At 37.6% G+C, this 13,237-nt stretch overlaps 2 protein-coding genes across 2 annotated transcripts in view; one reads left to right on the top strand and one right to left on the bottom strand.

The window, feature by feature from the left end:
- LOC127880651 (OTU domain-containing protein 3-like) overlaps positions 1–4,421 on the top strand; it is a 46,483-nt gene extending 42,062 nt beyond the window's left edge. Inside the window, exons 7-9 of the mRNA XM_052427971.1 lie at positions 286–379; positions 838–1,046; positions 1,527–4,421. Of these exons, the coding sequence (XP_052283931.1) occupies positions 286–379; positions 838–1,046; positions 1,527–1,703 (480 nt within the window). The 3' untranslated portion in view covers positions 1,704–4,421. The remainder of the gene's footprint in view (positions 1–285; positions 380–837; positions 1,047–1,526) is intronic.
- A 1,763-nt stretch (positions 4,422–6,184) lies between these two features.
- Positions 6,185–13,237, bottom strand: part of LOC127880654 (solute carrier family 12 member 9-like) — an 80,867-nt gene continuing 73,814 nt past the window's right edge. Inside the window, exons 12-13 of the mRNA XM_052427975.1 lie at positions 11,417–11,549; positions 6,185–9,039 (exon numbers count right to left, since the gene is read on the bottom strand). Coding sequence (XP_052283935.1) covers positions 8,015–9,039; positions 11,417–11,549 — 1,158 coding nt within the window. The 3' untranslated portion in view covers positions 6,185–8,014. The remainder of the gene's footprint in view (positions 9,040–11,416; positions 11,550–13,237) is intronic.

The following is a 13,237-nucleotide window of genomic DNA, read 5'->3' as shown; positions in this document are numbered from 1 at the left end:
TGTCAACATATAATATTTATGTCTGAAGTACATAATACTGGTTTGATATAACTAAAGCGTAGACATCTTTACCCATGGATAAGCTACTAACAGCAGCCCACATTAGATTTGACTGGCGGAGGATCTCTGTGTCATTTTCCCTTATTTCCCCCCAACGGCTGGATCGGTCAAGGGAATGATGATGATAATGAAGAAATAATTAATATAAATGTTCTTTGTGATCAAGTTTTCCCTCTCATCTATAGAACTGTGCATGTGGAGTCTGTACAGGTGCTGTACTTTCAGGACCGAGACCACGTGCTGCAGTGCCTAGCAGACTGTGACTATGATGTGGATGCCACAGTGGCCTATCTACTACAGGCATTGGAAACTATGAATGGTAACCGGCACCAGCTTATGAATATTGTTTTATCCAATGATTTGTTTATAGCAATCAAAATGAATTTAAGGTTATTCCATGGCAGTCATTTCATTTGAAGCACATGCCCTATTAGATCTGCATCCCCAAAAATGGCTACCATTCAAGTGAAACATGTAAAGGAATGCTTATGTTTCATTTTGCGTCCATTGTTTACAGACGCTAAAAAATGGGTGTCATGATAATCACTCTCTGCGTTCACATTGCACAAATCTCTGGTATATCATATTGTGCAACGTCATTCAAATTCCCTAGTAGGAACTAAGTGTTTGTTAGGCTGAAGGAATTAAGTTCAGAATGACTCTAACAGTTTGCAATTTCAGAAAGGTTTGGAAAGTTGTACAGTATTGGAAACCTGACCAAATTGATAAATATCGAGTAGTACACTTAAGCGTTGAGGTGTTGTTCTGTTCTGTCAGGTTTGATAGATGACTCAACCTCACTGGGGTCCCAGATGACCTCCACAGACAGTGGGATCTGGTCAGAGGACGGGAGCTCCCCACCGCGGGGCACAGGCCCCACCCACAGCAGGCAGGCCAGTCTGGGGGGCAGCTCAGGATATGGCTCACATGACCACCCCTCTGCGGCTAGAATGAAAGGCTTCATCCAGCCAGCTGATAAAGAGAAGGTCAGGCAGGTTTCATTTACAGTGCATTGGGTATTAATACCATTAAATATGAGTGCTTTATGTCACAATATTTTAGGGGCATATACATTTGCCCTTGTCTGTCTATCTGTACTGATATGTGTTTCAGTGCATAAGTAATCATAGGGGACTGGTATTTGTTATGGTGGTCCTTTACCATGTTTGCTCAAATAATGCGCCAAGGATCAAAATGGGTCAAACTCTGGGGGTAACTTGTTTCCCATTATATGTGTATAGGTGTATAGTTAGGCTTTACTAGTAAATCTGTCTTAAAGGCCATTTAGTTAACTAGTTAATATCTTGAATGCCAAACCTGGTAATCATGTTACAGATTCACATCTTATGTACATAAAACTTTGCCTGGTCTTTGTTGAGTTCATGTTATGAGACTCCAGGAGTGGGCTCACATAATGTCCGTGATCTCTGTGCTTGGTCATTACTCTGCCCTATTGGTGCCTGCAGGTGTCCAAGATGAAGCTGACCAGTAAGCAGTCCAAGAAACAGAAGAAGTTGGAGAAGAAGCAGAGAGCAGAGGAGAAACATAAGATGAAGGTGCTAGGACTGCAGCCACGTATCCCTGACGACGAGGATCAGGTCATCACCATAGTAACCAGGGATCTGCAGATGGCCAGGATATGAGTGAAGGTCACACTATTGTGACTAGTGACATGAAGATGGTCATGATATCCATGCATACTTTAGCACATGTTGAACATGTTCTTGATAATTAGGTTTGTTTTATGCCATTTCAACATTCCATTGCTGTAAGGATATATATCTGATATGTCATTCAATGCTTTGTTACTCACTAGGTAGGTGATATGCTATTTTACTACACGATAGTCAACATGTTTTGTAATGAATGCAAAGGTTGTTCAATAGGATGAAATTGATGTGCGCTAGCCAACATCCCAGTTTGGCATTTTTAGCTCATCTATTTTTTGAAAAAAAAATATGAGCTATTGTCATCACCTTTGCGTCGGCGTCAGCGTCGGCGTCAGCGTCCGGTTAAGTTTTGTGTTTAGGTCCACTTTTCTCATAAAGCATCAAAATTATTGCATTCAAACTTGGTACACTTACTTACTATCATGAGGGGACTGGGCAGGCAAAGTTAGATAACTCTGGTGTGCATTTTGACAGAATTATGTGCCCTTTTTATACTTAGAAAATTGAAAATTTCGTTAAGTTTTGTGTTTAGGTCCACTTTATTCCTAAAGTATCAAAGCTATTGCTTTCATACTTGCGACATTTACTAACTATCATAAGGGGACTGTGCAGGCAAAGTTATGTAACTCTGACTGGCATTTTGACAGAATTATGGCCCCTTTTTACTTAAAAAATTGAAAATTTCATTAAGTTTTATGTTTTGGGCCGCTTTACTCCTAAAGTATCATCGCTTTTGCTTTCAGACTTGGAACACTCACAAACTATCATAAGGGGACTTTACGGAACCAGTTGCATAAATCTTGCATAAATCTGGTTGGCATTTTGACGGAATTATGGCCCTTTTTTGACGCAGTAACTTTGAATATATGGTTAAATTTTGTGTTTACATCCACTTTACTTCTAAAGCATCAAGGCTATTGCTTTTAAACTTCAAAAACGTTCATACTATCATGAGGGTACTGTACCTGGCCAGTTGAATTTTACCTTGACCTTTGAATGACCTTGATTCTCAAGGTCAAATTATTAAATTTTGCAAAAATTGCCATGACTTTGTTATTTATGATCAGATTTGATTGATACTTTGACAAAACAACTCTTACATGACATACTACAATAGACTCCACCCAAACCATCCCCCCCCAAGAAAAACATTTTTTTTCATTTTTTTTTCAAAGATCATCTTATAAATGACCACACCCTCACACTATACCCCGACCCCAACCATCCACCGCCCGATTTTTTTTTTGAAACATGGTTAAAAAACAAAAATATATATTTTTATTATTTTATTTTGAAAGACCGTCCAACTATCCCACCCTAGAATCCCCCCCCCCCCAAAAAAAAAAATATTTGTATTTTGTTTTTGCATTTTTATTCCTTATTTTTGGGAGATAATGTAATAAATGACCGACCACGCCCCCACACTTTACACCCCTCTCCACCCCACCCATCCATCTTTTTTATTGAAGTATTGAGATAGTTTCCTTCACCTTTAAAACGAAAAATAGATGAGCGGTCTGCACCAGCAAGGCGGTGCTCTTGTTCAAATATGTTTCTGTGCAATTCAAAATAAATGTATAGTGTTGTTAAATAAACAGAGGGTAGTTATTGTAAATATTTATTGCATAATATTGATATTAGTAGTCTATGTGATATTGCTGTTTGTACGAGAAAAATACTCACCAAAATGTGATATTGTATATATCTGTAGCTTAAACATGAGCTGTAGTTATCTGTCCACGTGTTTCTGGGTATCATGTATCCAATATTAGACCATTGAGGAAAACAATTCTAAATTATGAGTGAATTAGTTTTCAAATAAACTATCATATTTTTTACTTTACGCTTCAAATTATTATTTATTTTGTTCAACTTTCAAACCAACTTACAAAAAAAGCAAACCAAAACTGATATTGAATTGCTGTTATATATCAACTATTTTTGCAACAATTATACTTTATGTTATTTGTTTTACTGTTGCCCATTTCACTGCTCATGCATATTATGCAGATGCTAATCTTTGTTGGTAATTTACACAATCTTTATTGAAGTGTAACCAAATCCTAAACCAGTTTCAGTGAGACTACTGGTTATTCAGTCTTTATAGTAAGAGTGTTGAGGTGATTGGGTAGATGATGGTTGTAACTAAACTAATGTATATAGTGTTTGTGATTCATTACATCATCAGGTCCCCATTTCTACATATAGTCTGCTATGAAGACTTATGTTCCTACTTATTTATACATTTTTGTTGGTTATTGTTGCATGTTCAGTACCTACTTTTTGTTCTCTTTGTGAAAAATAGTTTTTTTGAAATGATAATATTAAAAGTTTACTAGAGGATGTAATATTTCATTCATTCTGCATTGTTTAAGAGACAGTAAACCAGGTAGGAATAGGCAGTAATTTATAGAAAGTAATAATTTTTAATTTCAATATATTTGCTTACAATTTCAATGTTCTCATTATTCAATTAAATGTTTTATTTGTGTAACTTAGATTCACTTAATTTCAAAATATGCTGACTTGTTAAACAGTTTTCAGTTTGCAACACTTAATTGATGCTGAAAACTTTTGAGAGGGACTAGTTCATTTAGTCCCAGAGTTGTTACACTTATATATTTGTAAGTATTGTTCAAAGAATATCTATACACTTTTATATTCTATTTACATAATAAATCTAGAACTTAAGTTACGTGTTTCTGTTTGTTTTACCCCAAACGTTGTTTATTATTTGTTTTTAGCGCGACTATTCACGAAATAGTCACAGCTAAACTACTCACCCTAATGTCTGTGCCTGTGGTAGGCACTGGCATAATGCTTCAGTTAAAGACTTGTTTACAGATTTTCATATTTGTGAAAAAATGTCATTAAATAAATTTACTAACAAAGCTGTTTATTTCTAATTAAAAAAACTTTCTTTAAGGAATTTTTTTTTTTTAAAGAATTAGAAAATGTGCCTGTCCTGCTATTGGCACCCAGGACCTCTATAAGCAACAGTTAATTCTCTACCACAGCACATATGCTTTGTATTTTTAGCTCATCTGAGCACATGATGCTCATGGGGAGGAGCTTTTGTGAGCGCCTTTTTGCTTTATGAACAATGTTTTGTGAACATTTACCTTGTAAAGCCTTCAGAAGACACATTTTCCAATCTTCATGAAACTTGGTCAGAAAATGTGTATGGTTTCTTGGGCAAGTTTGTGAATGGTTCAAGTACATTTAAAAACATGGTTACCAGGAAGCGGGAAAGTTTTTCTTACATGGTTATTTTGAGACCTTAATTGCAATCTAGAATAAACTTGGTCGAAACATTTATTCTGATGACACCTTGACCCAGTTTGAAAATTACTCAGTTCCATTGAAAAACATTCGGCCAGGGAACAGGGTAGTTTTCCTTATTGTGAAACCTTGTTTACACAGTGTTGACCACATTAATAGTCAAATCTTCATGAAACATGGTCAGTCAGAACTATTGTCCCTAAGAAATCTCGTCGAGTTCAGGTGAGGTAAATAACTAAATTTAACAAGAGATGTGTTTGTCAGAAACGCAATGCCCCATAATGCGCCGCTTTGAATTTTTAAGTATCTTTTTTTGACCTTTGACCTTGAAGGATGACCTTTCACCACTCAAAATGTGCAGCTCCATGAGATACACATGCATGCCAAATATCAAGTTGCTATCATCAATATTGCAAAAGTTATGACCAAGGTTAAAGTTTAGGGACACATACAATGACAGACAGACAGACAGGCCAAAAACAATATACCCCCGATCATTCGATCCGGGGGCATAAAATCAGGTTAACAATCTAGAACCTAACTGTATTGTTATAATCTCCCTCAAAGTGGGTCGGAACATTTTTCTAATGATATATCAGCCAACTTCATTCTTTTACCTGCTAGGTATTTCACATGGTTACCTGCTACTATGTGGTGGTATGTGTGACTTTCCAGTATAAGAAGGTTGATGTAAAGCATAAGATACAAGTAAACCAAATGATATTCAACATTCTGGGGTGTCTTGTGTAATGACACATCTTCAATAAAATACACTTTAAAACAAGAAATGTGTTTGTCAGAAACACTATGTCCCCTTCTGCGCCGCTTTGACTTTTTTTTTTACCTTTGACCTTGAAGGATGACCTTGACCTTCCACCACTCAAAATGTGCAGCTCCATGAGATACACATGCATGCCAAATATGAAGTTGCTATCATCAATATTGCAAAAGTTATGGCAAATGTTAAAGTTTGACCATAACCAACAGACCAACAGACAGGGCAAAAACAATATGTCCCCCACTATAGTGGTGGGGGACATAAAAAGGTTAAGCATTGGACAAAATGTTTTTTTTGCAGTTACATTAAAAAAGAAAGATGCAACCTCCAAAAATAATAAGAGAGGTTTTTACACAACTATGAAATAAGGGTATATTAAAAACACAACAATTAATCAAAATAAGAGAAATATTTAGTTGAATGGTATAGGCATAAGCTTTCACACATTTCATTTTATAAGGCACACAAAGACGAATAAGTTAATGACACATAAAAGCTCTCATTTACACTTATCACATGCCCCATAACTTGTATATAAAAAGAAAAACTTGTACTTCACCTTTGGCCCCTAAACTTGAATTGTTAGACCCAACAATACTATGCAGAATGCGTTTAATGTTTAAAAGCCTTGGCATGTAATTGTGTGCATCAACCTTCTGAAAAATTAAACACAAAAACAATATCTTATTAGGCAAATATTTTATCTTTATAAGTAAACAAGCAAACTTGTTGAATTGATATCACCTGCCAAATAAACTATGTTAATGGAATGGTGCAAATCCCATGATATACAGTAGAATCATTAAGTGTAGGGTAATAATTAATATGTAATAATTAAGTGTAGGGTACTTGTTTTTATGAATTGCAATTCTCCTCATTGATATTGACACACCCAAGAAGTTTCATGTTAAAATTTTGTAGTGTATCTGAGATATAGCCTTAAAAATACATCATACAAAAACAAGGAAAGTCAATAACTCTAATTTAAGAAATTGCAGGGTTATGGTTCTTATGCATGGTACTTCTTCCCATTGATTTCTACACACCCATTAAGTTTAATGTTGAAATATTGCATCATATGTGAGATATAGCCCTGAAAAACTCCATCATACAAACAACAAAGGGCAATAACTCTTATTTAAGAAAGTGAAGGGTTATGGTGCATGGCACTTCTCCTCATTGATATCTATACACCTATGAAGTTTCATGTTGATATCTATAAAGTTTCTGAGATATAGCCCTAAAAAGTTTTGTGACAGACAGACTTAGGGACAGGCCCAATTCTATATCCCTCCACCTTTGGCAGAGGATAAAAAAAATATTTATAGGTGAATGAAAATATGGTATCAGTAAAAACAACATAATTGATATTCTTTCACTGTAGTAAATAAAAATGAAAAATCGTGATATTTTTCCATCAACAATATTGTCTACCACTGTCATTTACTTCTCTTGACATGTACTCAGTAAGTTGCTAGAAAATAATCACACACAAAAGTTAACCAAAAATCCACGAACAAAATAAAAATATAACTATCATACATTTATCAACAATAAAGCATAAAAATCTCATACCTAATTGTATTCATATATTGCACTACAGCATAAAATAACCAAATATTTATTTCACATACACACGTATAATTTCACTCAGGAACTCATTTTCTGTTACTTGTGAACTAAATTTTGATCATACAGAAAAAGCAAAAAATAGTCTTACCACATGAAAGACCAATATTGGTCCAATCACTCTGCTGGGAGGCAACACAAACACACCCAAGTCATGGATGCAAGAAACCTTTTGCTCACATATTCAATATATATATACATGTGATGATTTACATAAGAATATTGAGACACAGTCCAAGGATGAAGATTGATGGACAGCCATTTTTTTTAATGGAAACAAAAAAGCAATTATTAAAAAGTAAAGTCAATGCATATCAGAAACAGCATCATTGTTTTTAAAAGATGCTAAGAAAATAATCTCTTGTTTTAAATACTATTTTCATCTTATGAATGTACGAAGCCTGAATCTTGGTGAATATTACCAGTGTTATGACTATGTAGCCTTGTAACTACTGCATACATAATTTTTGTAAATAGGCTATAACAAGTATTTGCAGCAAGACGTTATAAATTATTAGTAGAAAAAGCCTCAAGCCTAGTATTTTCTATAGAGCTATGCCAGTACAGCTGGTTGCCAGTAACCAGGGCCAGCCTCTCACAGGGTGGTGGAGGTCACTGGGTGCAGCCCGTGTACAAACACAGTGGGGGGAAGGTCCACTGAGAGGCGGGTCAGCTGCTCCAGGTAGGGCTCCAGCTGACTGATGTCCTTGGGGGGTCGGGGCAGGTAGAGGAAGGTCAAGGCCGTGCGCTGGGAGGCTGCCTTGATGGTGGTGTTCACTGCAGTGAGGAACTCCTCTGACACCCGGTTGTACTCCTGCATCTGACAGTCAGGGTAGTTGACGCTGACGTCAAACTCACTCAAGTCGCTGCCCTTTTCAATGGATTCCCATGGTACTGTTTGGATTTTGGCAATAATGCGTAGCTGTCGTAAATATGTTTCAAGCTTTTGTTCCTTTTTCAGTGCATTATCAGTGTTGGCATTCACAAACAGGAACACCCTTAGAGTGGTTTTGGACTTCCATCCCGGCACCATGTTGATAATACAAGCTAGTTGCAGCAGAAACAGACACGTGTTGTCAAAATAGCTTGCAGTCTCAGGACGAAAGAAATTCACAGGCCAAACATCAATGAACATGTTTCCTTTGCTGCCCTTAATGTAATTTTTATCCAACATATTGAAATGTCTGCACAAAAGAACATTTTTATGCATCTTTAAAGAGTCTGCAACCATTTTCACATACTCCTTGGATGCCAGGTCCTTCATGCCTTCTTGCAGCCTTACACCACGGAAATGCTCTCCTATTTCAAGCTTCCTACTTTCACCCTTTCCAAATAAACTTCTTTTAGGGACCTGGCGCTTACTCAAGGCATCAACGGCTTGAGTATTATCATAGAATCCCAGGCACACTGTGTTGATCTTCATGCCCCCGAGGCCTGTGGATCTGATGAGGTGATGAAGTCCATCACAGACGGTCCTTGCCAGCGACAGCTCCACAAACGCCTTGACCTGCATGGTGTCAACCAGCTTCAACCACTTAGGAAACTCGTCATGTAGTGGGTCCTTGTCTGGGTGGTCGTCTAGGTGACCAACACGCACATGGCCCAGAACATACAGACCTCCTGAAAACAGGTACTCAATGTGAGAATACATGACCTAGCATATATAGGCCTCTTGCAAAATGAACATGGCCCAACACATACAAACTTCCTGTAAACAGAACGTTGCCCTGCACATACAGACCTTCTAAAACAGAACATGGCCCAACACATATAGACTTCCTGTAAACAGAACATGGACCAGCACATATAGACCTTCTAAAAACAGAACATGACCCAGCACACAAGACCTTCTGAAAACAGAACATGGTCCAGCACATACAGACCTTCTGGAAACAGAACATGAGCCAGCACATACAGACTTCCTGTAAACAGAACATGGCCCAGCACATACAGACCTTCTAAAAACAGAACATGGCCCAGCACATACAGACCTTCTAAAAACAGAACATGGCCCAGCACATATAGACTTCCTGTAAACAGAACATGGCCCAGCACATATAGACTTCCTGTAAACAGAACATGGCCCAGCACATACAGACCTTCTAAAAACAGAACATGACCCAGCACAAAATAGACCTCCTGGAAACAGAACATGGTCCAGCACATACAGACCTTCTGGAAACAGAACATGTCCCAGCACATATAGGCCTTCTGAAAACAGAACATGGCCCAACACATATAGACATCCTCAAAACAGAACATTGCTCAGCACATACAGACCTTCTGAAAACAGAATATGGTCCAGCACATACAGACCTTCTGAAAACAGAACATGGCCCAGCACATACAGACCTCCTGAAAACAGAACATGGTCCAGCACATACAGACCTTCTGAAAACAGAACATGGCCCAGCACATATGGACCTTCTGAAAACAGAACATGGCCCAGCACATATAGACCTTCTGAAAACAGAACATGGCCCAACACATCCAAACTTCCTGTAAACAGAACATGACCCAGCACCTATAGTATACCTTCTGAAAAGACAACATGGCCCAGCACATACAGATCTCCTGAAAACAAAACATGGCCCAACACATCCAAACTTCCTGCAAACAGAACATGGCCCAGCACATATAGACTTCCTGTAAACAGAACATGGCCCAGCACATACAGACCTTCTAAAAACAGAACATGACCCAGCACAAAATAGACCTCCTGAAAACAGAACATGGTCCAGCACATACAGACCTTCTGGAAACAGAACATGTCCCAGCACATATAGGCCTTCTGAAAACAGAACATGGCCCAACACATATAGACATCCTCAAAACAGAACATTGCTCAACACATACAGACCTTCTGAAAACAGAATATGGTCCAGCACATACAGACCTTCTGAAAACAGAACATGGCCCAGCACATACAGACCTCCTGAAAACAGAACATGGTCCAGCACATACAGACCTTCTGAAAACAGAACATGGCCCAGCACATATAGACCTTCTGAAAACAGAACATGGCCCAAAACATCCAAACTTCCTGTAAACAGAACATGACCCAGCACCTATAGTATACCTTCTGAAAACACAACATGGCCCAGCACATACAGATCTCCTGAAAACAAAACATGGCCCAACACATCCAAACTTCCTGCAAACAGAACATGACCCAGCACATATAGACCTTCTAAAAACAGAACATGGCCAAGCACATACAGACCTCCTGAAAACAAAACATAGCAAAGCAAGTATTGACTTCGTGAAAACAGTACATAGCCCAGCACATACAGACCTCCTGAAAAAAGTACAAAAACATGGCCCAGCACATAGAGACCTCTTGAAAACAAAACATGTAGACTTTCTGTAAACAAAACATGACCCAGCACATACAGACCTCCTGAAAACAGTACATGGCCCAGCACATATAGACTTCCTGTAAACAGAACATGGCCCAGCACATATAGACTTCCTGTAAACAGAACATAGCCCAGCACATATAGACTTCATGTAAACAGAACACGGCCCAGCACATATAGACTTCCTGTAAACAGAACATGGCCCAGCACATACAGACTTCCTGTAAACAGAACATGGCCCAGCACATATAGACTTCCTGTAAACAGAACGTGGCCCAGCACATATAGACTTCCTGTAAACAGAACACAGCCCAGCACATATAGACTTCCTGTAAACAGAACACAGCCCAGCACATATAGACTTCCTGTAAACAGAACACGGCCCAGCACATATAGACTTCCTGTAAACAGAACATGGCCCAGCACATACAGACCTCCTCAAAACAGATACTAAATCTGAGAATACATGACCCATTACATATTGACCGCCTGAAAACAGTATTGAAGTGAACAAGACATTTTGTAGATATCAGTATTACAGTGAAGGGGTTATATTATCTTTTTTTGTATCAGTTTTGCAGAGCAAAGGACATGTCACCTTTTTTGGCATCAGTTTTGCAGAGTAGTGGACATGTTACCTTTCTTGATATCGTTGATGAAGTCGATGAGTTCGGAAGACTGTCGTGGGCGGGACACCATGAGCAGAATCTGTGGCCGCCAGTACTTTACATGAGCCTTTCGAATATCCAACATCAGCAGGTACTTGCGAACCTACAGGTCACATGAACATTTATAAATAAAACATATAGAGGGTACATGTATTTGTTTGCTTCATGGTAATACCATGCAGTATTTTTCCAGTAAAATAATAATATAACTATTTTCACAAGTACTAATGGGAGTGAAAAAATGTAGTGAGATAAAATTGAGATAATGTGAACATGAAAGCAATTTTTTCAATGCCTTTGATTATTCATTTCATATTAGACGTCTTACTATTTCTTCATTTGTGTATAGGAAGAAACTATTATTCCAGCACCATCTGGGATTTAAACAAATATTTGCTGTGGATTTCAAACATTATTTGTTGGGGCTGCTAATGGATTTACCAACAGGCATAGCACTATGATCATCATGGTTTGAATTAACCCCAGCAGAAATGTTGCATAAATTAACCTAAAGAAAATATGGTAGATAGGTAAGTAAGGTCAGGGTCACAAAATGGAAATGCTGATGTGTTCTTGTCAATAAAATGATTAAATATATTTATGCAATCTTAAAATGTAAAACTGTTGAAAATGTTTGTATAAATAGTTATCTTGTATACTTATATTACAAAATGTCAATGTAATGTAATTGAATTGAAAAGGTGGGCTGGAAAACACAATGGCAAATAATTGAACGTTGAACACAGAATTCGATTACAATTGGTTTTTAAAATAATTTTTATACCAGCTCCAATATCATGCAGGTTTTATATATACCCTCCAGACATTGTCAAGTATTATATTGGCTTATTGGCTTAAATCTCAGTATTGTTTGATAGGATGTGTGACTAGTGTTTTAGTAACATAAACTTTTATTAGTGTTTTTTTTTTTATTAATTACAATTGAGAGAGAGACAAGACATTTTAAGTTTTTTTAAGCTCTCTTTGAAGTAAAAACAAGAGCTGTCTCCATCGGAAGACATATGCCCCCCAAAAAAGCTTTTTTCGAAACCTAAACGCAGATTTCGAAACCTAAATGCGGACCCTAAGTTCAAGGTCAAGGTCAAAGGGATCAACATTTTTGTGCGTATGGAAAGGCCTTGTCCATATACACATGCATACCAAATATGAAGGTTACATCTGAAGCGACATAGAAGTTATGAGCATTTTTCAAAACCTAAACACAAAAGTGTGATGGACGGACAGACGGACAAACAGACGGACAGTGCGATCACTATATGCCCTCCTTTTGGGGGCATAAAAATAAAGACCTAGTCTTTCTAGTTTGAAAAATATCAATATGTCAGCACTTATCATTAAATATATTACAGAAATGCAAACAACATATACCAAACAAGGGCTGTTTGTAAAACATGCATGCCCCCCCCCCATATGGGCTGTCAGTTGTAGTGGCAGCCATTGTGTGAATATGTTTTTTGTCACTGTGACCTTGACCTTTGACCTAGTGACCTGTAAATCAATAGGGGTCATCTGCCAGTCATGATCAATGTACCTATAAAGTTTCATGATCCTAGACCTAATTATTCTTGAGTTATCATCAGGAAACCATTTTACTGTTTCGAGTCACTGTGACCTTGACCTTTGACCTAGTGACCTGAAAATTAATAGGGTTCATCTGCCAGTCATGATCAATGAACCTATGAAGTTTCATGATCCTAGGTGTAAGCATTCTTGAGTTATCATCCTGAAAACATTTTACTATTTTGAGTAACTATGACCTTGACCTTTGAC

Source organism: Dreissena polymorpha, chromosome 5 (assembly GCF_020536995.1).
Source record: "Dreissena polymorpha isolate Duluth1 chromosome 5, UMN_Dpol_1.0, whole genome shotgun sequence".
Classification (NCBI taxonomy): Eukaryota; Metazoa; Mollusca; class Bivalvia; order Myida; family Dreissenidae; genus Dreissena; species Dreissena polymorpha.
The sequence above is the reverse complement of the archived record's forward strand: the minus strand, read 5'-3'. Positions and strand labels throughout refer to the sequence as shown.